Source organism: Scomber japonicus, chromosome 17, assembly GCF_027409825.1.
Source record: "Scomber japonicus isolate fScoJap1 chromosome 17, fScoJap1.pri, whole genome shotgun sequence".
In the NCBI taxonomy this organism is placed as follows: Eukaryota; Metazoa; Chordata; class Actinopteri; order Scombriformes; family Scombridae; genus Scomber; species Scomber japonicus.
Window position 1 is genome coordinate 15,195,621 of NC_070594.1, and position 27,610 is coordinate 15,223,230.

At 40.2% G+C, this 27,610-nt stretch overlaps 1 protein-coding gene across 2 annotated transcripts in view; it reads left to right on the top strand.

The window, feature by feature from the left end:
- The first annotated feature begins 5,006 nt into the window (after positions 1–5,006).
- nkain2 (sodium/potassium transporting ATPase interacting 2) overlaps positions 5,007–27,610 on the top strand; it is an 85,200-nt gene continuing 62,596 nt past the window's right edge. For both annotated transcript variants that reach the window (XM_053337527.1, XM_053337528.1), the window contains exon 1: positions 5,007–5,060. In XM_053337527.1, coding sequence (XP_053193502.1) covers positions 5,007–5,060 — 54 coding nt within the window. The remainder of the gene's footprint in view (positions 5,061–27,610) is intronic.

The following is a 27,610-nucleotide window of genomic DNA, read 5'->3' on the forward strand; positions in this document are numbered from 1 at the left end:
TTTTAATTTGAACGTTGTTTGAATCAGTCAATTTTTCTCATTGTTGTTTTCTCACTTAAAAATTCCTCAACACTTAATCAATGACAAAAATGGTTCCTGATTCATTTTCTGCCTCTTGACTAATTCATTCATCCATTAATAGTTTCAGTACTGCTCATTTCATATTGTGTGCTGGTATAGCTTTTTCTCTCAGATTTTCAAATGCACACAAGCTGCATAACACAGCTAAGAGTTGTGATATTCACCTCTGTACCAATCAACCTCTAACCACCAGGGGCATCACCTTCAGGTGAACCGAGGCCAAGGTCCCAGTAGTCAGAGGCCCCTGGGCACAGACCCTGTTGGCCTGGTCAGTAACCCTTCCGAAAGAACAGATGATGAGTGAGAAAGACAAAATTAGTGAGGCTAATTTATTGGAAAGGGTACCTAAATGACAGACAGAGAAGAAGAAGAGAAGGGAATGAAATGAAAAAGAGGTTGAGGGATACTGAAGATAAAAAAAGGAAGACGTTGAGTGGAAATATGGGCGGATGGGGCGATAGATGGATGACTAAGTAGGTAAGATGATAAATAGAAGAAGGGATGGATGGGTGAATGGGTGGATGCTTTGACACATGGCCCCGGGGAATCAGTCATTGTACATACCACTGTCACTCAAGATTAGCGGCATAATTAAACCCCTGTCGCTCGGTGTGTGTGGTACCAATGTGCGTGTGTGTGTGTGTGTGCATTTGTTTGTGCATGCGAGAGGTGTGCATCTGACTGTGTGTGTTGTTTTCCTGGGCGTGTGTGTGTGGGAGGGGTGGACTGTGACAGAGATTGATGGTGAGGGGAAAGCAGGCCATTATATTGTATAGCTAAAGCAGTGATAGCCTCTACACCTCTGTGTCTGTTTAAACTGCCAGCCGCTTTACAAGAGTGCCTCGAGTGACCCCACAACACACACACACATTCACACACGCACACACACAGATTCCCCACCTTTAATTAGGGGAAAACAGCTTGTTTTCAGGAGTATTTGTCTGCTTAATGTGTGATGCCTTGAACTGAACCACACAGAGCCACTGAGTGAAAATGAAGTTTGATTCATAAATTACACAAACATTCTCTGAAGTGTTAACCCAAGGCTCTTACCAGTAATTGATGGATAGTTGTAAGCAATGGCAAAATTGTGAACACTCTGTCCTTCTATTTTTTAAAAGACATATTCAGCCTTAATAGCAGGTTATCAGGAAACCGTTCAGCCTTCAATTAAGTGAATGAGAAATTAGTATAAAATGACTATCTTGACAACTGAGAGAGGACTCCCCACTGAGAGAGAGCAAGAGAGAGAGAAAGGTAGAGAGGTAGAGAAAGAGAGAGAGACAGAGAGAGAGAGAGAGAGAGAGAGACATTATAATGGTTGAAGGCCATGTTCTTGAGCAGCTGCACACCGACTAAAGCTACTTCTGTGGCTGTTTGTGTGTCTCAGAGAGTGAAAGGAGCCCCAGCTCCCCTGCCGAGCGGAACATCAGCCTCATCAAGTCAGCAAGAGGCAGCTACGACTAGCATGGAAGTCAGGCACGCCTGCCTTCAAGATAAGAGCATAAAACAATCCAAAGAGTGAGATATTCTGAGATGAGTTTGTAAAAAGTCATGTGCCTATAACACCTATAAAACACCTACCTAAATGAATAAAGATAATAAGTCTGGCATGCTGCCTTGTGTTCACTGATGCCTGCTCAACACAAAGTATCAATAATGAACATTAACAAAGCAAAGTAGGCAAAGATAGATGCTCCATTTCTTTATGAACACCATCATCGGAGACCAGACATTATTATGAAGAACAAACAATAACATTTTAAGAAAAAATACAACCCCTCAATGTACAGTACATTCTGTTACAAAGCTGTTTAGGTCATATAGTTGCAGTGCATTTCAAGGATAAAGTTTTGTTGATAATGTTACACAAATGCAAACTGTGCAGGCTTAAACCAAATGGATTATGGTTTCCAGGCCACATGAGTCTAACCAATGTTGGTAGTTTTGGACCAGAGGTGCAAATTCAGCAAAGTACTTCAAAGATTTTTAACCAATCTGAAACTGACCCATGGAAAACCTTTACCCAAACAGAGTTTGATATGTTAACCCCCCCACCCCCCCACCCCACCAAAAAAAGACTCAATACACAAGGGTAAACGTAGTCTGAACATACCAGAGGATTACATCCAATTCAAATTAGGTTCAAGCCAAACAAACTCAATTAAAGACAAAACATCATGGCATGTGTCATGTCCCTTTAAGATAAGATAAAATAAGATAAGACAGTGTCCTTAGATTGAAATTTGTCTTGGGCAATAGTGCTACACAGAGCTGCAGTCAAACAAATCATGACAATACATAGCCATAACACTGCCAAAATAATAACCAACAAGACAATGCAGTGGTGTGTGTGTGCATAAAGTACTGCACACTGCTGCAATCAAACAATAAGCAAATATTGATCATGATCATTGCAAGCAGGCAGCAGCATGACACTATACTACACACAAAACCACAATATCACAATATATTGTATTTCACATGCTTTGCAGTAATGTTAGCTTACTTGGGTGTTGTGTTCGGTGCTAGTTGTTTGTTAATGTTAGTGGACTCCATTTCTGAGCTTAAGTTAGCAAGGTTTGAACCCTGTTGGTTCTGTAAGGGGGCAGGAGAGAGGCAAAGCATTCAGGAGCAACATTACAACCTTTGGATTTTCCAGGCAAAACCATCCCAAGTCCTTTACATAAAAAAAATACTCCATTTGATGTTACTTCCACTCCACTACATTTCAGAGGGAAATATTGTATTTTCTCCTCCACTACATTTATTTGCCACCTTTAGATATTTTCTAGATGAAGGTTAGACACAATAGATAATAGATAGATAGCAGTGTGTAGTCAGGGTCACATTTCAGATGTCTATGAATTGTTAACAGCTCCACCAATTAGTGATTTCCCCCTCCTAACTTCCTTTATTGGGTTATTTCAATGGATGTTCAAATAATCCAATAATTCAATCATATCAAAGATTAGAGGAAAAAATTTAAAAACTAAAAGCGGGTTTGTGTATCAAAACCTTGTTTTCTCTTCTTTCCTCTCCCATTTATCATCTTATGACCCCTCAGATTTATCTGGTGACCCTTTGGAGGAGCCTGACCCCTAGGTTGGTAACCACTGGACTAAACCAACTCCACCTCCACCTGCAGCAGCTCCAACAGTAACACGCTGCTTTCACACTGATGCTTCAAATGACTACTTTTTCATCAATATTGTCAATATATATTTTGCTGCTAATACTTGTGTAACTTAGCCTACATGAGTTGGATTTTTCATGCAGGAATTTTACTCGTAATAAAGACAAAGGGAGTTTCAACATATTGAAATGAACAAAAAAACAAAAACAAAAAACGAGGCTGTTATGCTCCAAAAAGAAAACCAGCTACACTCAGTATTTCAGTAGGAGTTGGTTTGATTTGGGGCTACTCACCGGTTTTATTTTGAACCCACCTACCGGAACAGCCGTGGTGTTTCCCGGTGTTTGACTTGACAGATGGCAGGCGTGAGACGCTCCTCTCGGCTGTCTCTCTCGGTCCGTCGGTCCATCCCGGTTCCCATTGTCTCCCCGCTCCCCACTCCTTGAAGACAACCCAGAGACGACTAAAACTAAACTTACATATGTCGCCATTTTTCTTCTTCTTTTTTTCTTGGAGACTTACCTCGACCTGAAATGTCAGCCTAGTCCCCCTCTCTCCATCTCTCTGTTTTCGGTGTAGCTTAAGAGAGGTGGTCGTTCGATAGTCTACGGACGAGGCGGTGAATGAACCGACCGGCGGCTGACCGGGGGGACTCACAACACGGCGGCTGTGTGCTGTGGAGCTGACGGGGAGATGAACCGGAGGAGGAGGTGGACTTATTAGCCACAGAAAGCAGCTTCCAGCGGCTGTTGACATTTCACTAACATCCTATCTAGCAACACATTTTCACTCGCCAGTTTCTGAGTGGTGGGAAAGACACATTTCTTCTTTTTGGAGGGGATGAAAAAAAGGAAGATATTGGATTACAAACGCGGTGTTGGAGATAGTCAAGGGTGTGTTTTGTTTCAGTGAATGAACAGTGAAGGATGTTGCCTCTACATGCCCGATACTTCCCCTGAGAGGAGAGGAGAAGAGAGGAGCTCGTCAATGAAAGCAGGCAGGGACCACTTTCACTTGTTTTCTCCACCCTGAAACAAATTCTAGGCGCTTTCAACAAGAGAGCATTTAATCTGCGGAATATATCCATCTAATTTCACCATCCCTCTCTCTGTTTTCCCCCCAAGTCAGTGTCAGTGATTGTGTCGCTGCTGTATTGACTGGACCACAGTATATTCAATGTTGATAAGGATGCGATTAATCGATATGATTGCCGATCGGACTTTGTAGCCCAGCAGGTGATGTATGGACAAGTGGACCCTGTGTGGACATAACTGTCTTTGTTGAATAGCCGGATTACTTTCATTTTTTCAAGCCAGCTTTATTTAGAGACCCATTTTAGGAATTAACTCTGCTTTTGTACTGATATCAATCAAAAATGCACCAAGCCACCTGATTGATCAAACTGCCTTCAACTGCAGCCAAGCCCCGTGGATGCATCCAAGAAGTTGAATCATACCAAAGGCCCACCTTCCTTCTTTCATCCCTGACCCCTGGGTGCTGGAAATCCAGGAGACCACGTTAAGGGCTGTTTACCTGTCAGTAAGCCCTCCATCTGGATGAAGTAGTAGCCTTTTATCCCCCCCCTGAGCTCCAGAGGGTACAGGGGCCGCCGCAGCTCTGTTCTCTGAGGCTGAGCAGCGAGCGCCTCTACCTGGGCTGCCAGCCAGCCAGCCAGCCCTCTGGGTTGGGAGGGAGGGTGGCTCTCAGATTTGAAGGTCCAGCTGGAGATTTGGGAATTACCCAGAGTTCTTCTCCACGTGGCCCACTGGAGAGAAAGGAGGAGGACACCATGGGGTGCTGCAGTGGCAGGTGTACCTTGGCCTTCATCTGTGGCATGCAACTGGTAAGTGATGCAGATGACCCTTTAAGTGGGGTGGGAGGTGACTAAATGGACTGAACAATGAGGATAAAGTTTTAGTTTTAGTTTTAAATGAATAAAACAAGCCATGACAAGCAATCAGTCACATCCTCACATTTGCAATTCTACACTACTAGACACAAAGCAAAGGATGGATGGATACGATGAGTGAAAAAAGATGGATGACTGAAAGGTCTATGATACAATGTAAGATATGGTTTGAGAAACAGATTGATGAATTGGCGGAGTGAATGGATGAATGGCTGTTGGTGGGAGCTCAAAGACTATTACTATGATTCCTTTTAGAGCACTGATGGATAGATGGAAGCCAGGAGTGATAAATGGAGGCAGTGAAGGAAAAGTAGGAATGAATGCCAGATGGATAGATGTATGGAGGAGATACATGTGATTTATTGGGGGAAAAATATGGCTGGAGTAAAGGGGAAATAGATCTTGATGTAAACTCATGGAATCAACTGCTGCAATTCCCTGTCTGTCTCTCTTTGCATCTCTCTTTCTCTCGTCACCATCTGTGTCAATGGTAACTGGTGCCAGGCAAGACAACAGGGAGGGAGGGGATGCTCTGTAGGTGTGTGTGTGTGTGTGTGTGTGTGTGTGTGCGCACATGTGAGGAGAGCAGAAATGATCTCATCAGTTCAGTCTTTTCCTTTATATTGAATGATAACTCCTATCTACTTTAGCACTGTTACGAGGCAGCTTTTGGGCAAGCTGTTAGCTCCATATCATTTACCTTTAGTGGTTTGTATTTATTATTCCCACAGAAAAATGTCCAAATTTAAAAGATTTAATATCAGATCAAGAAAATTTTAGTAGCTAATATTTTTTACCCAAAACAATTTACTTGGAGTTGTGTTACAGGCCTGTGTTAACTCTCCTTTTTGCTCTGTTTGTGGTCTCCACCCACTACTTAATCACCAACTCATTGCTAATTTTTACTATTGCTAGTTGGCAGGTAGCACACAGTGAATTTATCAGACATTGTTTGCTGAAAACATTTTGTTGCATTCCCATACAGTCGGGTGATAATCCTCTGTGGGTTTGCCACTACAAGTGATACTTCTCACATTACCAACAGTCAATTGTCCCATTATTATTTATAACAATATTGATCAGTGCAGCTTTAATTAACCACAAAGCAAAAGACCTACTGCATGATACATTTTGAGTGAAGTGCATGACTTTAACTTTTTCCCAGTTGTAAAATTTTGTCACTACTGCTTATCATTTCTTAAGCTCCTTACACACAGGTGACATGTAAAACCAAAGGAGCATCATTACTGCACAGTACACAGAGTCAGCGAGACTAGAAGCTGCAGTAAGAGCAATGAGTCCAGATCACTACCCTGGGAAATGAAGGAAATCCCTGCCTCAAGTAGAGGCAACAGAGGGACATTTAGGCCACTCATCACAAAGAAAATCCTGCATAACAACACAGATTGATCATATATGAAGGGATCTAAGGGTGCATTCTTCCTTAAACTGAAGAAGTATTGTGATTACAGAAAAGGAAATGCATAAACATAAGGAGAAATGCCTGAGCTGTAGCATACTTAGCTCATGGAGTCATACAGCTACAGTCAGTGTGTGTATGTAAACTGAAGACCTATTGTCATGTTGAAAAGGATGCTGTTCAGACACCATGAAGCCTTATGTGTGTGTGTGTGTGTGTGTGTGTGTGTGTGTGTGTGTGTGTTCAGTGAAAGATCTATGAAAATCACCTCATTCACCATAAGATATTAACGTGTATGACTCTCATTGTGTATGAGTGTGTGCTTGCAAAATATCTATTGTGCTGTGAAATGGGCTGTGCACGTTCAAAAGACGGCTGTGTAAGTCAACAGTAGAATGGTGATGAGTTTGCCACATGTGCTGTACATACATGAAACACAGCATTGTGCTGTAAATGGGGACACTGTGTATTTCTGTAGGTGAAATAGAAAGTGTGTGTGCGTGTGTGTGTGTGTGTGTGTGTGTGTGAGTGTGTCTTATGAATGAGATGCTGTCACAGTGATAGTCATTGTGTCTAATGCGGTGGAACTAATGCTATGCCATAGTCAACAACATGTTTTGCTCTGTTAACTGTTGTAATAGCTAAGCCAGCTGATACCACCGCTAGCTGAGCTGGAAGTCTAACACTACTGTATGTTAACAGTTTAGCCATGCGTAGTTAGCTCTGTTACATTTGCAGAGATTTAGACAAACTGCCTCCCGATGATGAAATACACTCAACTCTCCACACTGAAACTATGTGAAATCAAGATATTTACTTGACAAAATCTAGTTGTGTCACGGCTGTAGTTACCCACAGGAAACCGCACCACCCACAACCCTCTTCTTTAGAGATGAACTAATTGACCACAAATTAAAAGACAGCTTTTTTTTTCCTCTGCTTGAGACCCTTTGCTGGAAGTAATTGCTTTAGCTGTGTGATCCTCCACCAGGGTTCCAAAATTAAAACCGGCCAGGCGTCAAATGCAAGGGAATTTAGTCTTTGGCGAGTAAATTATGGAGACCACCCACCTCTCTAGCCAATAAGAAAACAAAAATGAATGTTCTACATTCCCTGGAGAAAGCTGCTGGTTTGCTTTATTTCAGTCTGCTAGATCTGCTGATCTGTGGGTGTTGTGCGTAGTACGTATTTGCGTCAGTTACAGTCAGGCGGGGAGTTCCGGTCCTCTGAAATGAGGCCAGCGCGGAAGTAACTTAGAACTGCATTCTAGCAAAAGGCCACCAGGAGGCGACCGTTTTGGTGTCAAAAGGACTTCCGTCTCTATACAAGTCAATGGAGAATTCACCAACTTCTCACTTGATTTCTAACCTCAGTAAACGTTTTCAAAATGTGTTTATGGTCTCAATCGCTAGTTTAAAGCCTTCTTCAATGCAGTATGATGTTCATTTGTGACATTTTGGCTTCCCTGATTTTATATTTGACGATAAAGCAGGGTATACATTAGGGTGTGGCTACGTCGTGATTGACAGGTTGATTGACCAATGTCCTCGAGATCCAGCCCTCGCAACCTATCGAAACCTCCCCGCTCCACCCATGGCCCCGCCTCATGCCCATATAAGTATAATCCGTGTTTTTATTTTGCCCAGCATGCACCTGAAATTTTTAAGATGGCGCTGCCTAGATATACAGTCTATGGTTACAGTATGTGAGATTAAGACCAAATAGATCACTGCCCCCACGGCCAATGGGATCACCCCTTCTTCGTCTCATCCAATGACACTGTGTTCAATGAAACTTCTGTGTGAGAGGTGGCAGTACAATGATGGTGCTCCAAGTAAGAAGTAGCCCATACATGGTTGATATGGATGATTAAAATCTGCCTTCACATAGAGATTGTTAGTATCGTTCTGCAGTGCACATTGTATTAATTCAGCTCCCCAACGCAGCACAGTCTGCTAGCAGGAACCTTATGGATAACAGCACCAACATGGTGAGAGCCTCCTACCACATCCAGTTTGGTGGTGAAATGTGCAGCAGTTTTGAAGTCCTGCTAGAAAGCTCACCTGCTGCACATTGTTAACCTGACAGCTGTGACAGCTGGGCTGCAGTTAAAAACCACCGTTTAGCTGTTAGCTCACCTGCTAACTGGTAGCATTCATTTCTGTCAAGGTGCTAGCTAGTATGATGTCAGCTCTGGTATGCTGTGTTGGGAAACTATCAATGCCTCTACACAACATCAAATATTTGCTTTTCAGCTGTGAAATTAGTTTGGTTTTACTGTTTTACTTCAATATCCATTTTAAACAAGTCCAAGTAGACACTACCTTTTTAATTCAGCTTTGCACACCTGCTCTTGTTTATTTATGGAATTGTTTGTGTTTTAATGTAATTTTATGTGAGTCTATCATTGGTGTATGGTTTTATATTGTTTATGAGCCCCTAACCAAAGACACATTTCTGTCATTATGTGATAGACAATCACTAAGAAAAATCTTAAGCACTGTTCAGTAACTTATAAAATAGTAAACCAACATGAAAAGATAAGAGATATTTTTGCCCTTTTTCCAACTAACTTTAGTTAACCAAACTATATTTCTGAGTTAAGCTTTGCTGTAGTTCGACTTGTTCCAGTGTGAAGTAGCTTGTTAAATTATGTTCACAAAGTAACTTCTCCAACATTGGTTATTTTTATTGTTAATTCAGACTCCTTAATCAATTGCCCTTGGCACACTTAAAGACAAATACTACAGAATATAATATATCAATTCAAATGTGATACACTTTAGTTTTGAAACAGTTGATTTAATTCTACATACAGTTGGTTTTACTATTATTACTGCACAGTACTAAAATATTGATTTGAGAATCATATGAGACAAAGATGCTAAATAGTAATAATAGAAAATTGCAATCTGTGTGGCCAGTAAACATCTTCATCTACCAGCGACCTAGTCAGGTAAGCCAAAAGTTTATTTTTGGACCCTGGCCTCCACTTGAGAGTTGACCTCACAGACTGTGAAACAATGGTGGTCGGTGTGCCTCATGTAGTGGGACTGATGTCTTGTGGAACTCTTTAACAGCAGTTTTTCCCCCGCTTCATTAGCTAGGTTAATTGCTGAGATAGCTGATGTCATTACAGCTGAGAAGAGATCAATGATCCAGGGTGCAGATATGTCTACTTCACAGCTGACGTCACAATTTGTTAAGTGCGAGCCATCCAATTGGGGACAGTTTGCTAGCACATTCATATGTCCCAGTCTTTTAGTTGTCTTTACAATGATCAGGTTGTGGGTGTTAATCCAGTGTAGTCATTAGTTTAAAACCTGCAGAGACTCTTTTTTTTTTGTTTGCACCACAGCCATTTAAAATCACCTACACCCTTCAGTGTTGTTGTATGGACATTTTAAAGGCTGTGGGTGGGGGTGTGTATTGGGGGCTGGTCTTTAGATGAGGTGTCTCAGTTTCAGTGGGAAACATTGATTGAGGAATTGACTTACACAGTGGGATCACTTTATTTGGTGCTCTCTCTGGAATTAAGCACATGAAGTATTCAATTCAATATGTTATATCCAATGTGCTTGTGGTGAAAATATCACTAATCCTGAAGTCAGTATTGCTATTTAAAACAGATTTTGGAGAGGTTTTATTGATAAAATATTGCTTTTTAAGACTAATAGTTGATGTTAAAAAATACTGTCAATTTGATTTAAAATATCTGCATTACAGAGGATTAAAAATAAAAACTAAATAAGGATTTTCTATTCTGTTTTGGACTATAAAAAAACTCATTAACAGAAGCATATGTTGAAATATTGTGAACGGGGTATTAAAACCCTAATGATTCTGCAAGTAACAATGATTAATGACTCAATTTTCATAATTATGTGTACTTGCCAATTTAGGGGTTGAATTAAACCTACAAGGATTTTTATATGTAATATTATGAGGCTACAGATGAACACATGCAAACTGTAAAAAGTATGTGGTGGTGCCGTGCTGTGTGAAGAGGTGTTAAAGTTAGATGGGACAAAACAAAAACAGCTAAAGCATCACAGCAGATTGAACTGTGTTTTTACCAACACTTTGGCACACACACACAAACACACACACACACACACAAACCAACACATATGCTGCCTGTGACTCACTTTCTGTGGCAGTGGTTGTGGTCCTTGTTGCTATATCAGTCCACACACCCACCAGCTGCTGTCACAAACGATGATGACTAAATCATCCAATGGCGTGATAGGTAACAGGACGGCAACCGGTGTCCTCGCTCCATTGGCTGGTTCAGTGAAGCTCGTGTACGGTCAGGGGGTGGGGGGGTGGGGGGGTGGTATGTTGACGGAGCATTAATTATGTTGTTGGTGGTGTGTAAGTTAATTGAATAAAGGCAACAGAATAGAATTATAACCTTGCATAAGTGCACAGGTACAGTCGGATACTAATTCATGATCCAGTAGAGTGGATATATAAATAATCTTTAAAAAAAAAACTTCTTGGAAAACTCTCATATAATCGCTCACTTATCTTTGTACTACAAGTGTACAAGTTAAATATTCTATACATGTAACAAGATTAGATATGTACAGTGGCCACAGGCTATCTGAGACACAGGGTTTGTCTGTGTGTGACAGTACATTCCTGTGACATTTCCACCACTGAGGGACATGATGAATAATTTACAACTTGGAAACATTGACATGAATGCAGAAATGGTATCTCTGCATTTGTGCAAGCATGTGTTACCTGATTGCAAAGCAGTAACTGTGTTGTCATTCAACCCCAGAAGTCAGAAGCATTTCGAGTGTGAAAAAAACTCCACACATAGATCAACTACTGTATAATTTTATTAGTGATTTTATTAGTTCAGTCAGTTGTTTTGTAAGCCTGATACGCAGCTATCTTCTGCTGTTGGTTTTTGAACATCTTGAAGGAAATCCTTTTTGAGAGCAGTTTGAGTTGAAAGCAAGCAGAGCTTGTTCACTCCGGCAACAAACATAATCTTCAGACCTCCTTCCTCATCGCCACAACTCACTGAGATAAAAAGGCTTTGCTATCCTTTATGTACAACGCAGCGTTCAACAAGGGCCACACACAATCTCAGCTCCGAGTCTATAGATTTTCTGTCGCTCTTTCTTTTTCGCACTTTCTTAATTTGTCAGTCTCTCTTCCCCCTCCAGGTCCCTGTGATTTTATATATACCCACTTTCTCTGTGTGTGTGTGTCTGTGGCCCTTTTCATTTCTTGGTCTGTCTCCACCTCCTCTCTTCATCTCTTTCTTTCTCTCTGTCAGCTAAGAGGAATGCAGCCATCACAACTTGGCCACCGGCTTGACTGGCAATTCATTTAATGTGTTCAATACAGTCTGTGCACAAAACAAGCTTTCACCTACAGTACGGGCCCTGTGGAGGAGGTTGCATTGTGCTAAATCAGTCGGACATTAGACCTTGGACTTTGTCCATGTTGGCCCCGCATTGTTCAGGTTGTTCTTGGTGAATATGGGTTGTTGTGCCTTTCCACCTTTTAGCTGTCAATAATGATATGGTGCCTTGAAAATGGCTGGCTTTTTGAAATGTTGCACGTGAATGGAGGTAAGGTGTTTTAAGGGCAGGAGGCAATAAAAACCTTGTTTGATGCCATTTTGTGAGGGAGGATTTTTGTACACCGTTTCTCTCATTTCATTTCTTAGACATTATTAAAAAAGGTGCGGTTAGTGCATGTAGCTGTTTAAACTTTGAAGTCATGGAGTTGAAACCAGTCCACCAACATCAGACTCATACAAGCCTCCCCAGTTCATTTTACCTGCAGAAGGTAAAAACATGAAACCAACGGGCTAATCAACCGTGTAGAAGTAATGTTTCTGCTGTGGGAATTTTATCTGCAGTAGGTGAACTCTCCCAAAACTATTACAGCCCTAATTACAGTCAAATCTTTCTTGGAGATGTTCAGTTTGTTTCATGTCATTGGCCAGTGGTGCTGCATGCATTATGTTTTTAAACTGTAGGTCACTCTGTTCAATCAGCACCTCTGCTTCCTGAATGTGTTAGTTCTTGATTTTTGTATTTGCTCTGGATGTACATTTATTTGAAATGATTGCTGCACAAGCACAGCCTCACACTGCTTTTGATAGCAGTACACTGGGTGCATAAGCAGGGTTGTCTATTGTCATAACGAAGAGTCATCTCCAGGGGAGTGTCTGAAAACCCAACATGATCAAAAGTTTCTGTTTCTCTTATTCAGAACCAGGTTGTGATATTAAACCTCAGTGAAGGTCATAGAAATGAAGATTAGTCCACATTTATTCATTGATGTAACTTCATTTGTTCCAAAGTCGTTGTATTGATTCCTTTCCTAACATATGCCAATAGACAAATTCAATATGCATCAGTTGGCTTCTATATTCTACTTGAAACTTAATACAGCTATTTGTAAAATTACGTAGCATCAACTGCAGCCCTTGTTTATTTCTGCCACACTATGTCAAAAATTAATGAAATTAAACGAAAATGAAAAGTTTACATGGACACATCTGGAACATCTGGAGCTGTGGTAAATAGTAAGGAAGTAATGTAAGGGGAAAGCTGTGTCTAGTCCACTAATGCTGTAGGGTTATAAATGATGTGCCATATCGTTGTTGTGCTGAAAAGAAAAAGTTAGTCAGTCAAAAATGATCAGCAGACAGCACATAACTCTGCACAACCCAGACTGTTTAAATCCAGTTAATACTTTAAGAATACTTTGGAAATAGCCCATGTTTTGAAATGGAAATATGTGGGAATGGGTATTTTATGCTGGAATATGTCCAAGGTCTCTCAGCCTGGAGGTTTGACTGCTGCTTACTGATGACAAGTTGTATCACTAAACATCAGGAAGTGACAGAGCTTCTCACCTGTCATCTTTCACTTATTGATCTGTAATGGCTTAGAAGGAGTAACAGATGCATGTGGTCGTCTAGGTGTTTCGGTCAATCACATTTATATTGATATCACATTTAAAGAAGACAACATGCACACTTCCTATATTTTTACTCTTTGTATGATTTACACTTAAGAAACTCCTTATACTGTCCCTCAGTCCAGCCTCTATCTGAAACATGCCTTCCTGATGAGTCCTCTGTCCTCATTGGTCACGAAGCTCCGTTCTTTACTTTAAATATAAACTTCTGAAATATATTTGCACATGTTCAAGCCTGAATACGATCCAAAATATGTGAGTGGACAACGTAACAAAGGCTAAGGTACAGACAGATGTTTGTGGGCATGCATGAACAACCTGATGGAACAGTGGAGGTAAGGTTCAGAGACAGTGAAAGCCCTGGCTTTTGACTAGATTGCAGCATTTTCACATACGTTCATCCCAAGTTTTGGATCTTTGACCATGTTTGCCATAGAAATCCCATATTACAGCAGTATATACATTTCAGAAATTCACAAGCTCTCTGGTACACCAATTACCCAATTATAGCCTAGCAACCATAACCAGGCATGGCAGGCCTATTAAGCTTTGAATTTCTCTGCACATTGAAGTGGAGTTTATGGAGATTTTGGATAGTGGTTTCTTTTTTTACTCTAATTCAGAAAATACAAGAGCAAAATGTTAAGGCAGTTTTTACATGCACTTATGTAGGCTGAAAATGTTAGCCTATCCAGCTAATTAGCATACTATTGTATCGAACCATCACTTCCAAACTCTTATATCAGAGAGTAGGCCAACATTAGCAGCTCTATTGAGCTCTATTGATTTGGAGATGTCTACACTCTATCAAACCCAGCCAAACTCGTTATTTGAGATAGTGTTACTTGATGTGAGAGGCCTTATTTTGTCTACTAATGTCTGAAATCAAAGACCCATTGTTAGTAAAAAATTACCACCAATTTTACGTTGTAGATGTCATTGTTGATGCCTAAGAGACTTGTAGACCTTCCTTAAGTTAGCTTCAGTTCCACTCACTTTTGTCACTCTGGGATTTATTTTACAGAGGTTTTTGAGAAACATTTTTTTCCCTTCATATTCTAAGTAAAAGTGATATCTGCCACTGTACTGGAAAGTAAATATTTAACCCCAATACAATTGGTTTTTCAGCAGTAAGTCCTAGAATGGAGAGCATTTGTAGTCGTGTCTCCTTCATGTAATTCTTTTCTTTTCTTTTTGTTTTTTGTAAAGTCTGTAATTGTCAATGTGGGTTCGTCAGAGCAAATGGAAAAACGATAAAATGAACACAAAATCTGTCATAACCCCAGCATTGATTGGGCTCTCTGTCCACATATCTCTGTGACTATGTTGAATTTAGAAGATATACACTTTCTTGTCATGGACCTGCAGATTAAAAGAGGTCCGGGATATTTTAATGCAGCTTGACACCTTAGTGAAAGATAAATGTTCCTGTTGGATCCAAAGCTGAACTTTTGTAAGTATTTACTTTGTGATATATTTCCACAAGACCAGAGTCACTGCAGAACCACTACTACACATTTTCTTTTGAAAAGTTTCTTACAAACTGCAATTTTCTGCCCCAGATGTTTTTATGGTGTAAACACCAAAGATTTTTTTTCCCAGCTGAGGCTACAGCATGTCTTGTAAAAGCATTTGGAGGCTCACACCGAGGGTTCAAATCCATGATACTGTATGAACTCACACTGTCATCAGGAAACAGTTTGTGAAAGAGTGGAATCAGGAAAAATGTAAAATTTGTAAAGAGTCGGAAATGCTGACTTGATCTATATTTTTCCACACCCAGTGAAAGAATATAGAATTGGAAGTTGAACCCTTACACAAATATACTGGTTCTTGCCCCTCCCCATGAACAATCCTGAAAGAAGTGGCCCACAGGTGAACCTATTTGCTGACCACTGCTGTAACACTGAAGTGAAAACAACCAACCAGCCAGTAAAACATGGCAGTGAATGCTCTTTAGAATGACTCAATGGGGTTAGAGTTAGACAGTACTGCATTGTATTGATCAATGTTTTCAATTTGTTTTATAGATCTAAAATGTTAGAATCTTAACGGCATCCGACCAAATCCTCAAAACGTTCAATTGCTGGTTTCTTCAGAGCAATCTTTTGGCCAATTTCAGTCTTCCTGCATCATATTTCCAAATCCTGACCCCAACTTTTCTAGATCGCCACCGGTTTCGTATTGACAGAGAGGAAAGCGAGGCGACAACATGCAACAAAGGTCATGGAGTAGATTTGAGTGAGCGATATCACAGCCGTTTGCCTGCTGAGCTGCTAAGATGGGTGTTGACGGTGCTGGAAGCTGACCTTGTGCTTGACCACAGCTGATGGATGAGCTGAGATGGTGTTTGGCCAAATACTGCTGCCTTAATATTTACACACACAGACAGACAGACAGACAGACAGACAGACAGACAGACAGACAGTTTCTTCTCTTGCTGTTTTAATTTTAAAACACTTCAGACTGTTGTGCTGCTGACTTTGCCTTGCTTGCTGCTCCTGTATTGTTATTTACCCCTCAAGGTGAAACACTCCCCTATTGTTCTCCGAGAACTCATATCCTGTTGATGTAGTTGTTGCTATTGTTGTTGTTGCCGTGAATCCTGATATTCCGCCTGCACAGTCGTTTTGATCTTATTACATCAAAGGAGCGCTTGAATCATAATGGAGAGCGACTGCATAGCAATGCCTTGAGATTCATTACACATAATTATGAGATGGAAATATGACTGGTGTCAGATGAGCACCTCCCATCTGGAGAGAAAACAGTCATATTTTCAGAATGACATTGATATTTTGTTGAGTTTAATGGAGTTCAGGGGTAGGGAAAGTTATAAAACACTTAATATTTAACTGAAAAAACAAGAAAATAAGTTGCAAGGTTTTCAGGTGGGAGAAGAGATAAACTTTCATTCTGCTGTTTGTCTTGTTACAGAAATAAATGATATTCCTGCTAATGATCCTGTCAGCTGTAGACTTACTCTTAATAAAACATATTCTGGGACATATTTTCTGTTTCATTCTACTTTTCTCCTTTTTTTCTCTTTTTTGATTTCTTATTCTGTGCCACTATATTCTTCTTCCTCTTTATCATTGTTGCCCTTGTTGTCATGTAATTTTTCTTTCCGTTTCTCTCAGGCTCACTCTCTCTCTCTCTTTTTCTCTTTTGCTGCTCTGCACAGTCTGTCCCGGGCCATTTGAGTTGCTCAGGGAGCTGTGAAAACGATGTCTGTGTGTCTGCGTCTGCATCCTGTAGGGAGTGCCTTTGTGTGTGTGTGTGTGTGTGTGTGTGTGTGTGTGTGTGTGTGTGTGTGTGTGTGTGTGTGAGTGCATTCACGTGCAGGGACAGCGGAGGTAGTGGAGCGTGTTAAGTCTTGCTGTAGGAGCCCTTCAACTGGGATAAAGAGCCAAGGGAGGAAGGAGGGAGGAATGGATGGTTGGATAGATATATTCATAGAGGATAGATGAATGTGTGTGGATCGATATTTAGGATGGAGGGATTGAAATTTGGGTGAATGGAGAGAGGGACGAGGAGATGAGTTTGAGAAGCAAGGGAGGGGCAGATGATAACAAGAGAGGATGGATCGATGATGGATATATAGCAAAGATGTATGGATGAACAGATGATTAATGGATGAATGGGTCGTTTAACACTGCAAAGTTATCAGTAATGACCATAGATTCCAGACAGCGGAGAGAGAGCCAAATATTTTGGGTGTTGACTTTGTGACTGCAGAGAAAATAATGGGTACGTGCTGCAGTCTGACAGGAGATGGTGATACTCGAGAACCTCTCTGACACTCTCAAAAATTAACCTTTTGGCTGACCTGCCAAAAACCATTAAAGGGCCAATATTATAACTCTTTTCTACAAGTTAGCACAGTTCCCTGGGGTCTGAATAAAATGTATCTGACATACTTTTGGTCAAAATGGCATAAGGCTCAAGCAGCCCTACTGTGATTTAATTGCAATAAACAGATCAAAAAGATTCAGAAATAACTACATGATGATGTCAGGTCTGTCTGCAAGATGAGAAGCAATCACCTTATAAATGATCTATCAGAGCTATGCTAACACTGTAGCTTCTCTATTCACACTCAAAATGAAATCATTTATATGCATAAATACAGCAACAAGCTTTGTTTGTACAAGTAGATATCTACATACTGTGTTACTTTCCAATTATATACACTCACTGGCATTTAAGATATTTAGTATTGATGACAGCAGCTGAGTTGGTGTGTGACTCCAGTGTTAGTTCCAGCTAGGTTAAGAATCGAGATTGAAGATATATCCACTTAATCCTAAAAGTTTAAAAAACAAACACCTCCTGCTGGTAAACTGCACCGGATCAGAGCGGAATCGGGTGTTTATCCCTCCAGAAGATAAGATGACAGCAGTGACACAGGACTCCTCGGTTCTATGTCTCTGATCCAGGGGTTTTCACCCTTAGCTTAGCCTAGCATCACCCCACTTGATGCAAGAAGGGGCATCAATTCTGAATGGCGTTTTGAATCACAAGAGTACAGAGCCAACCAGCCCACACCAAACTGACTGGGTGGTCTCATATCACAGTTTGTGTGACCCTAATACATACCTACAAGCACTGAAAATGTGAGTTTTTCCTGACATGGTCCCTTTAAACTAAATTAGAGGAACAATACAAAAGACCCCTTAGTGGCAGTTAGAGGCCATGCTGCTCTTTATACCCAACCAGAATTGTTTAAAATGAGTTATTACCCAGCAGTGCCACAAGCCCCTTGCTGTCACTCACAGAGCTACAAATTTGTCCGCTAAGAATAGTTTTTAGTATGCTAGCAGCATGGCTGTAAGGATGAATGTGAATTGACATTTCAACAGCTATTGGATGGATTGCCATTAAACTTTGTACTGATATTCATACTATTCACGGTCCCCAGAGGATGAAGGCTATGACTTTCATAGTCCCTTGACTTGTTCTCTACTACCACCATTAGGGTTGATATTTTTGCTTTTTAGTCAAAGGGAAACTTCAGTAATTTTCAACCTGGACCCTATTCCCTCATCTTTTGTGTAAGTGACAAATGGGGACAACGATTTTTGAAATTGGTCCGGTATTGAGCGAGAGCGCTTCAGCCAGCAGCTGTGAAATGGGCTGCAATGTAATCTAATGGTGCAACAGCCCCCCATCAATGTATGTCTACTAACAGTGCTTGTTTTTGCCACTGACAGGCTTAGACTGTCAGTGTTTTTTACCTTTTGCTTGTGTTGTTCTGAAGTCTTGCAAGAGGTGAGTTGTTGAAATCAGCAAGCCACGACAGAGTGTTGTGTTGGAGTGCAGAAAGCTTATCTTTGAGTTTTCTTAAAGATTTTCAAAGTCACGTATTTCCAACAGCAAAAATGGCGTCCCAAAATCTAGATACATTTTACAGTGTTTTGGCTGACTCACATTCAGCTGTATTTATTCAAGCCAGAGTATACAGCTGAAGAAATGCAGCAAATAGAGGCTGAGGCTAAGGCTGCATTTGGGAATTGGGCATTAGAAACTTGTGTGAAATGCATCCTGGTACATGTAGGCACTGCCAGCATGGCTCCATCCAAACCCAGACTTACGGACTTAATTGACTTTTACCATCAAGACTGACTACACATCAACATAAAAAGTAAATTTCCCTTTAAGAGCATACAGAGTCACTGGAGTATGTGGACTCGTAGTCCTGTTTAATCAACTTTGTCACTTTTTATTTTGGCCACAGGCCTGCTGTGTGCCACCACATCATGGGATTCATTTTAATAAAACTAAGCAGTTTGCTTTGATGGGATTGGCTTATTGTCAGAGAAAGTGGACATCAGCCAGAAAGTGACAAAGTTTGAGAAAAAGCCAAGAGCAAAGATTGTCTGACAAAGTTAGTAGTGGCTAGTCTGAAGAGTGACCTTGATTGATTTATCTGCTTAAGATTTACTGTCATTTGGTCAATACAAATTTCATCTCAGAGGCTAGAGTCACAAAGATCATTCACACCATCCGCAACTGGCTGTTGAAACAAAATTGAACAGAATTGTATTCAGTTGGATAGAATCTTTTGGCAACCCTGAGGAGGCAGAAGCTGTAGTAAACCAGATCTGTTCTGTTCTAGTGGAAATTAAGTTTTTATCACTTCAAGAATGAATGAGTATACTACAGTGAACAAATCTCACAGGACTTTCACTTTTTTCCCACTGACTACATCCAGTGCTGAGTACCAGGACGACAACACAAGAAGCTTTAGGCCATTATCATACTAAGAAATAGGCTATCATGTCAAATTCATCGAGATAATTAATGAGAAAAGACCTCCAACATGCTCTTTTAAACACATGCTTTTGCCTGTTGAGTTAAAATGTGCTTCTGTTAGCTAAACAGATTATTGTCAGATAAGAATATAGAAAAGGAACCAAGCTCAAATTCTTTGTTCAGTCCATTGATACTTGTCATGCAAATTGGGTTTTCGATTATTTTGGCACTTCTTTGGACTGAAATGCAGCAACACAACAGATGGCACACATTATTTTGCATACAGTCACAAGGTAGAGTACCACCATGCATAATGTGATAATACCCAACACATTGTCTCTTTATACTTCTGCATAGATATGTTGCAATGTTTTTTTCTGTACCTTTATGCTTAAAAGTTACATCCTGGCTGATCAGGACTTTTGCAATATTGGCAGGAGAATATAAAAGATAACCATGTGTTAAATGTTGTGGCTGCAAACTCTATGACAGTATTGTATTTACAACAGCTGTAGATCATTATCGGGGATACGCACATCCCTCTAATTTCAGTGTGTGGGTGAAGCAGTTGTAAGCAGGAGTCATTCAGTGGAAGAATTTTAAAGGAACCAGCGAAACAATTAAAAGTTGATTGTAGCTTGTTTGGTATCTATGTCAGATGTACTGGCTCAGAATACTAAAAAAAAAAAAAAATTGTCACTAAAGTTTCACCAAAATTACTCTCAAGTGGTACCGCAGAATGAATTATAAAATGTTTCCAATTGTTTTGGTCTCTGGCATGAACAATTGGCGATGTGTTGGCAGGAATACAATCAGAAAGACATGTTGAACTTTAATTGTATTACATAGAAAACCTCTCTGGAGAAAACTTTTTTTTTTGTTTTTACTCTGCAGTTTTTCCTTTATGCTTTTATGAGGAATAACAATCAAATTTCGCTGTGTACACCCTTTACACCCAGCGTGGACATCATCTTCATTTGAAACCTTTTTCTCCAAATACTGCTGTCTGTTCAGTCCATTAGATATGTTCCTGTACAGTGTAAGGTGTTGTATATCAAGCTGCACTTGCAGATAATCACCTATAGGTTAATCTGCATGCATATTATGTGGTTTATTATTTCATGCTTTAACAAGTCTAGTCTAATTTAATGTTTGTGATTAACTGGTCTCAAAAATATCAGGAATTAATCAAAATTGCATCAAATGTGATGTTTGTCAATAGTTTGTTTAATCAACAGTCCAAAACTGAAATATATCCAGCAGAGAAAAACAGCAAATAGTCAGATTTGAGGAGCTGGAAGCAGTGATTGTTTGGATTTCAAGTGGCAGCATGGCTGCAGGGATGCCAATATTTTGTTGATGGGTCAGTCCACCACTTTGATCCAGACTGAAATATAACTAAATGATGGATTCTCATACATTTTATACAAACATTCGTGGTCTCCAAGAGGAATCCTACTGATTGTGGTGATCCCTTGAGCTTGTCCCCTAGCATCTTCAGCTAGAGGTTCATATTGGTAGTTTCCAATGAAATGTCTTCTGGATGGATTGCCATGAAATTGGGTACAGACATTCATGTCCCCTTCAGGATGAATTTTGATAACTTTGGCGATGGCCTTATTTTTAATGCAGTGCCACCATTAAACAGCAACTTGCAGGCTGGCAACCCATATAATGTATTAAAGTGCAACTTTCAGTCAATGTATTTGCACCCCTCTGGTCCTTTTGGTTGGGACCTTGCACTTAAACAACACAGGTTCCATTCTCACTTAGACACCTTTGTGTCACGTTCATCTTTGTTTCCACAAACAAAAGTAATGTTCTTATTAATTTATATAAGAGGAGTAGACATCAAGACATCAAAATTAACTTAAAGTTACCGTATTTCATTGATCAAAAAAACTGTGTGGCTACAAACCCAAAAGAGCACGGTACTTCCAGCTCTGCCCTTATATAGCAACTGATACTACCTGCAATTAGCTACTGCCTCAATCAGCTAGCTGATTGTCAAAAGGAATGTAAGACTCAATCAGCTGATTGTCAAAGTGCCTGACAGACAGGGAGTGTCCACCCTACACTTCACAACAGCCAATCACTACAATACAATGACTCTGTGAACCCCCTGATTTAGTTTTTTAAAACACAGGCTTTTTAGGAATAACATTTCAAATAAAAGAACAGTCATATATTTCCTCATTGAAGTTTTCTTTAAAGTAGTGTTAAAATCTCGTCTCAACCTGGTGAACCCAATATCGTGTCTCGTCTTGTTGCGTGAGCTGAGTGTATCGTCACACCCCTACTGCCGTCACTTCTGCCTCAAACACATGTACTGGATTTGACGTCACATAACAGTTTAACGACAACAAATGCATCAATACAGGTTCTGACACTGCTGAGTTGAAAATATATATTCATATGAACAGAACAGACTACAAACGCATATTTTGATCCTGCTAAGTGCTAAGTATTAAGAGAAATAATGTCCTCTGGCCAGAAACTCAGAACCATCAGAGAACACTAACATTCTGCTAGCGGCACGTAACACTGTGTTCATTCACCTCACAATGTTGTAATGTTTGCTCTCACATAACAGGCAGGACCAACATTAGTAGTGATTGTCTACTGTCAAGATACTTACTTCACAACAGAAACTAATATGAAAAGATCAGCTTGTTTGGTCCGTCATATTGTCTGATTAAACTCCTCACTACGTTAAAGGTGCTACTGCACAGAGAGAGAAGCGTTTCCAATCTAAGTTTTTAATAGGGTGATAGAGGTTGTTACAAAGGGTTTCAATGGCCTCATCTGGGTGACAATAAAGGTTATCACAGTAACAACAAAGTGTTTGGATGTATTAAAACGTTTTATGCAGTTAGGAGCAGCTTCATGAATATCAAACAGATGCTGCATTACTTGCTAGGCCTGCAGGCATCAGCAGCTAATACTAATAACAAAGCTATATAAATAAAAAAACTATTTGTGCGTCCTAATGTTCTTAAAATGCATTGAGGAACATTATGTAATACAAATGTAAACCAAGGTTTAATCCTGCCACCAAACTTTAAAACATTAACTCTCAGCTTCTATCACCATCAAACTGATAAGTGTTTTAACAGAGTGACAGCAGGCCACCACTAACCTATAAAACACTGGTATGAAATCCTCTATTTTATTTTGTGCCTGGTTTTGACTGGAATCATTGCATGCTAATTTTCCATCAACGACTTAAGTTTTTTAATTATGTATTTCAGTGTATTTCTTATCATGCCTCTGTCATCAATAATCAATGTTTCAACATTAAATATATATAAATAAATATAAATAAACAACAAACAATTGAGTCTGAAACTGAAAATGCAACATCTTGGTAAATATGAGTATGAATTATAGAATGAATCTGATTTGTAATAATGTCAACTGTTAACCCCAACATCTGTGCTGGGTTTCACATTAAAGGCTGTGCAAGTTACAGGCCGACTGCCTCGTGTTCGGTGATGTGCTGGCACTATCTGGAGGGGATGCAGGTGCAGTGGAGGACAGGGCAGTGCAGGTGCGGTGGAGGACAGGGCAGTGCAGGTGCGGTGGAGGACAGGGCAGTGCAGGTGCGGTGGAGGACAGGGCAGTGCTGCTGTCTAGAGTCTTTGGTGACCCGGAGAAGCCCTCCCTCAGAGACTCCGTCAGGGCTTATGCATATGCTGGGGGAGATAAAAATATTTAAATTACATTCAGTGATATGATATTTAATACATGCAGGAACTCAAATAATAAATTATATTAAGTTACTGAAATGTATAACTAAAGGGTGGCTTCTCCTTAATGGGGTGAACTACCTGGGAAACCTTGTGTAGCAAACTGCAGAACAACCCTCACTTTCACTGGTACTAGTTAACTCTCTACCAGTCTAAGTCTAAAATCATACATTGACCTTTACATAAACTGTATACAGTTAAAAATTCAACCTACAAATTGCTTTTTTAGTAAACATTATTTTTTAAATGAACAGCATCCATTCAGGCTGCATTCTGTTTTCATGTTGTTGCTTGATCAGTGACTTAAACAATTAGCCAATCCTCAAAATGTATTTCTGTCAGTTAACTGTTTTATTTGGCAAATTTCAGCCTGAGCAAAAATCTTGTTTTTTTAACTGAACTAACAAATTGAATGTGCATGACTCGGGTAAACATCTTCTAAAAGTCCTCCTTCCAGTACTTTCTGTTTTGCTGTGTATGTGAAAGGCCAGAACATCATGCAAGTAGATCGTCTCCATTTTGACAAGATGTGCATTTGTGTTTTCAAACAGATTTAAACACATCATTTTACAGCCCTGATCTGTGTTTTGGTAGCATGAAATCATAACGGTACAAGTGCCTGTTCTGACAAGAGCTTCTTTATCTGCAATGGGTCACATTTTCACTGTAGCCTGCCAGGGTCTTCTGTCACTTCTCCAAAAGCTTTCATTATTTTGATCTATAAATATATTATTTGGGTCTTTCTTCTCACACACATAAATGAACACATCAACACATCTTAATGCGGTGCACAAATTCATATCCACGCACTGCCAGGCATGTGCACACAGACTCTGAGATGCTGTCCTCCTGTTCTTTGCTCAGGTATCTCAGTGTGAATCCACAGAATCCGCCTCTCCCCTGATGATGGCTTAAGGCACCAATGAAGAAGACTTTTGTTTCACTTTTGAATCCCTCTAAGCACCAGAGAAGATATTGAGTGATATGTGTGCGCAGAACGAGCTCAACGTAACACTTTCATCTTTACCAGTGATCATTTTTTCCTTCACCTCTCATCCCTCTCTCATGCCCTCTTTTCCTCTCCTTCCCCCTCTCAATATGAATTGATTTAGTCTTATTACCTTACACACCTGCCCTCTGGTCTGGCTGCACTCTTATCTCTCTCTCTCTCGCTCACTCTTTCTTTCTCTCTCTCTCTCTCTCTCTCTCTCTCTCTCTCTCTCTCTCTCTCTCTCTCTCTCTCTCTCTCTCTCTCTCTCTCTCTCTCTCTCTCTCTCTCTCTCTCTCTCTCTCTCTCTCTCTCTCTCACTCACATAGACACGCACACAACACTATTTTCCATTATATTTCCTCCTACCCCAGTCACACTCACACATACACAAACACACACACAGACAGTAATCAGATCCGGCAACTCTTGTATTTTTGATATGGCAGCTAAAGCGAGATACAGTCTCAGCTTTCAGCCCGGCTCCGTATCAGCGTATCAGCCAAACTGTAGTCACGTCTCACTAAAATAGAAACGCAGTGGGTTTTTTAGTGGAGGAGACATTGTGGTGGCAGTGTTCTGTTTATGTGTGTGTGGAAGGTGTCCATACATAGTCTAGTAGTGTATAGAGCAACACCGTGCCCCTGTAGCATGGCATTAATACTGGCATGGTTACTATAAGGCATGCCAGTAAGTTTTAGTATGGACAGTAGGGTCATGTGACATGTCCCTACCAAAGTTAAACCAGTACTGAATTGTTCCTACTTATATTTATAGCAATCTCAAGCAATGTAACAGTGCCTGCAAGGTTTATGTGAGATGCCAGGTTTGTGTATTTTTGTGCAAACGCCTCGCTATTTTATACTTAGTGACAGAGCAGGATATGGGGGATACCTGCTATACCTTCAGCACAGTGGAGGTAAGGGCTAGCGTCTGTGTAAGATGAATGATCTGTGGTCAGTTTGAAGTTTTTGATGTTTGCTTATTTTAAATAGTTCAAACATCATAGAATAAATATATATAGTCTTCACTGGACTAATTTTAGCACTGTAGCCAAAACTGTAGCCAAACACATTCACACCTGGGGGAAATTTAGAATCAATAATTAACATGTTTTTTGGTCTGTGAGAGGAAGCCAAGGAACCCTCTCAAAATGTATTATGTGTAACTCACAAATAAACTCATCATTGGATCATCTGCAGGGAACACATCAACTACAACAAACAGTGGCTTAGTGACATTATTATTGCTATTGAAGTGGAAATTCAACACTTTTATTATATCACACTATTTTGTGATTGCACAACTTACAATACAAAGACAAATACAAATTTTAATTTATTAAACACAAACTCTTGTTTCAGTCTAAAGTGCAAAACACTAAAATATAGATGCTATGACAATTACTTGTTGACAGCACTAACTTAAAATGCAAAAAATGATTAACAATTTATTCAACAATGAAACAATACAATGACAATGATCCTCTGATCAACCTGATGCATGGTACTTATCATGATTCATTTTTCATGACTTCAAAATTAGCAAGAAAATGTGAATGTTGAAGCTTTTGCACATTAAAGCTGTTTTGAAAATTGAGGTAAAGCAATAGTAGTTGTTGGCTTCACGTCTAAGAGGCGGACAGTGAGGGTCTGATTGATCCAAAAGCAAGGGAGAATGAGGTCAGCTGCAGTGGCTGTGGATGTTTTGGGAGATGAGCCAAACCAGCCTTATCCAAAAGGCATCGATGTACAGAGACTTTCAAATAATATCTTGAGGTGTCAGATAAGTTGGTACAAGCTGTACCCTGGGATTCACTACAGCCCAAAGTTGAGAAAGGGGCTTTCAGTGTATTGAAGCTTGTGTTATCAAGAACAGTACTTTTGAAAAAAAAAAACAATCAGACTCTGCTTTTTCCTCAAGGGGCTTTAACAACCATAAAAACGCTGTAGCTAGCTTTGATCGCCACCAACAAAGTGTATCCCATCATCATGCTATCAATGCTCAAGAGGAAGGGCCAACAGATACACAGCTATCAAGTGTCTCTGCAAAATAACAAGAAGAGGAGAGACATTGTCTTGAAAAATTGTGGCTGCTGTGCAGTATATTTCCAGGCAGGGTGTTGCTTTTCGGGGGCATGATGCCAGTGAGGGGAATATGTTCCACCTCATAAAGTTACTAGCAAATGATAATCCAGTTCTTTCCTCTTGGTTCTGTCATTGTCAGGACTATATCAGCACTCAGTGTCAATATGAGTACTATTTAAACCTGTTGGGCAATACAGTTGTCAGAGGAATTGTAGATCTTCATCAGATCTTAAGCAGTGTGTAAATATTCAATTATAAATGGCACTCAAGATATATAAGGAAAAGAGCAAATGTGAGTGTGCATTAGGTACATGGACCATGACCTCGTTTCCCAAGAAGTCTTTATTGGCTTGTATGAGGCACCTGGAACGACAGCAGAAATAGCCATAGACATCCTTTTGAGATTTAACCGTACCATATCTAGATTACATGTTCAAACCAATGATGATGCAGTAAATATGGCTGGGAAGTACACAGACAATGTTGAAGAGAAAGCACCAATGGTGTATGAATGAGAATGAATGGATAAATTCCCCCTGATGAGCAGGTTGGCACCTCTGCAATCAGTGTATGAATGTGTGTGAATGGGTGAATGAGTGGTTGTAAAGACTAAGTGGTCGCTATATAAGTACATCCATTTACAATTTATGCACTGTGGTGCACACCGTGTAAACCTCAGTTAACCTCATTGCAGTGGGTTCAGTAACCAGTCAGGACAATTCAAGAAAGGGACAGGCAACATCAGGACAAAAAAAACCCCAAAGCACTGAAACCTCTGTGTCTGACTGTTGGGGAGAAGGCTGTTACTGCTGTTGTTCAGTATGAGTTTGTTGTTGAATTTGGAGGAGATTGGCAATTGTTGTCCAAACACTGGAGACCAGGCAAACGGGCTACTAGACCGTTGTCAGAAAGGGAGAACTGTCCTTGGTCTATTTCTAGCATCAGAGGTAATTGGGGAGCTGGAAAACTCAGACCACTGAAGGCATGTAGGCTGCAGCAGAATATGTGAACTCCTCTTCAAAGGAAAG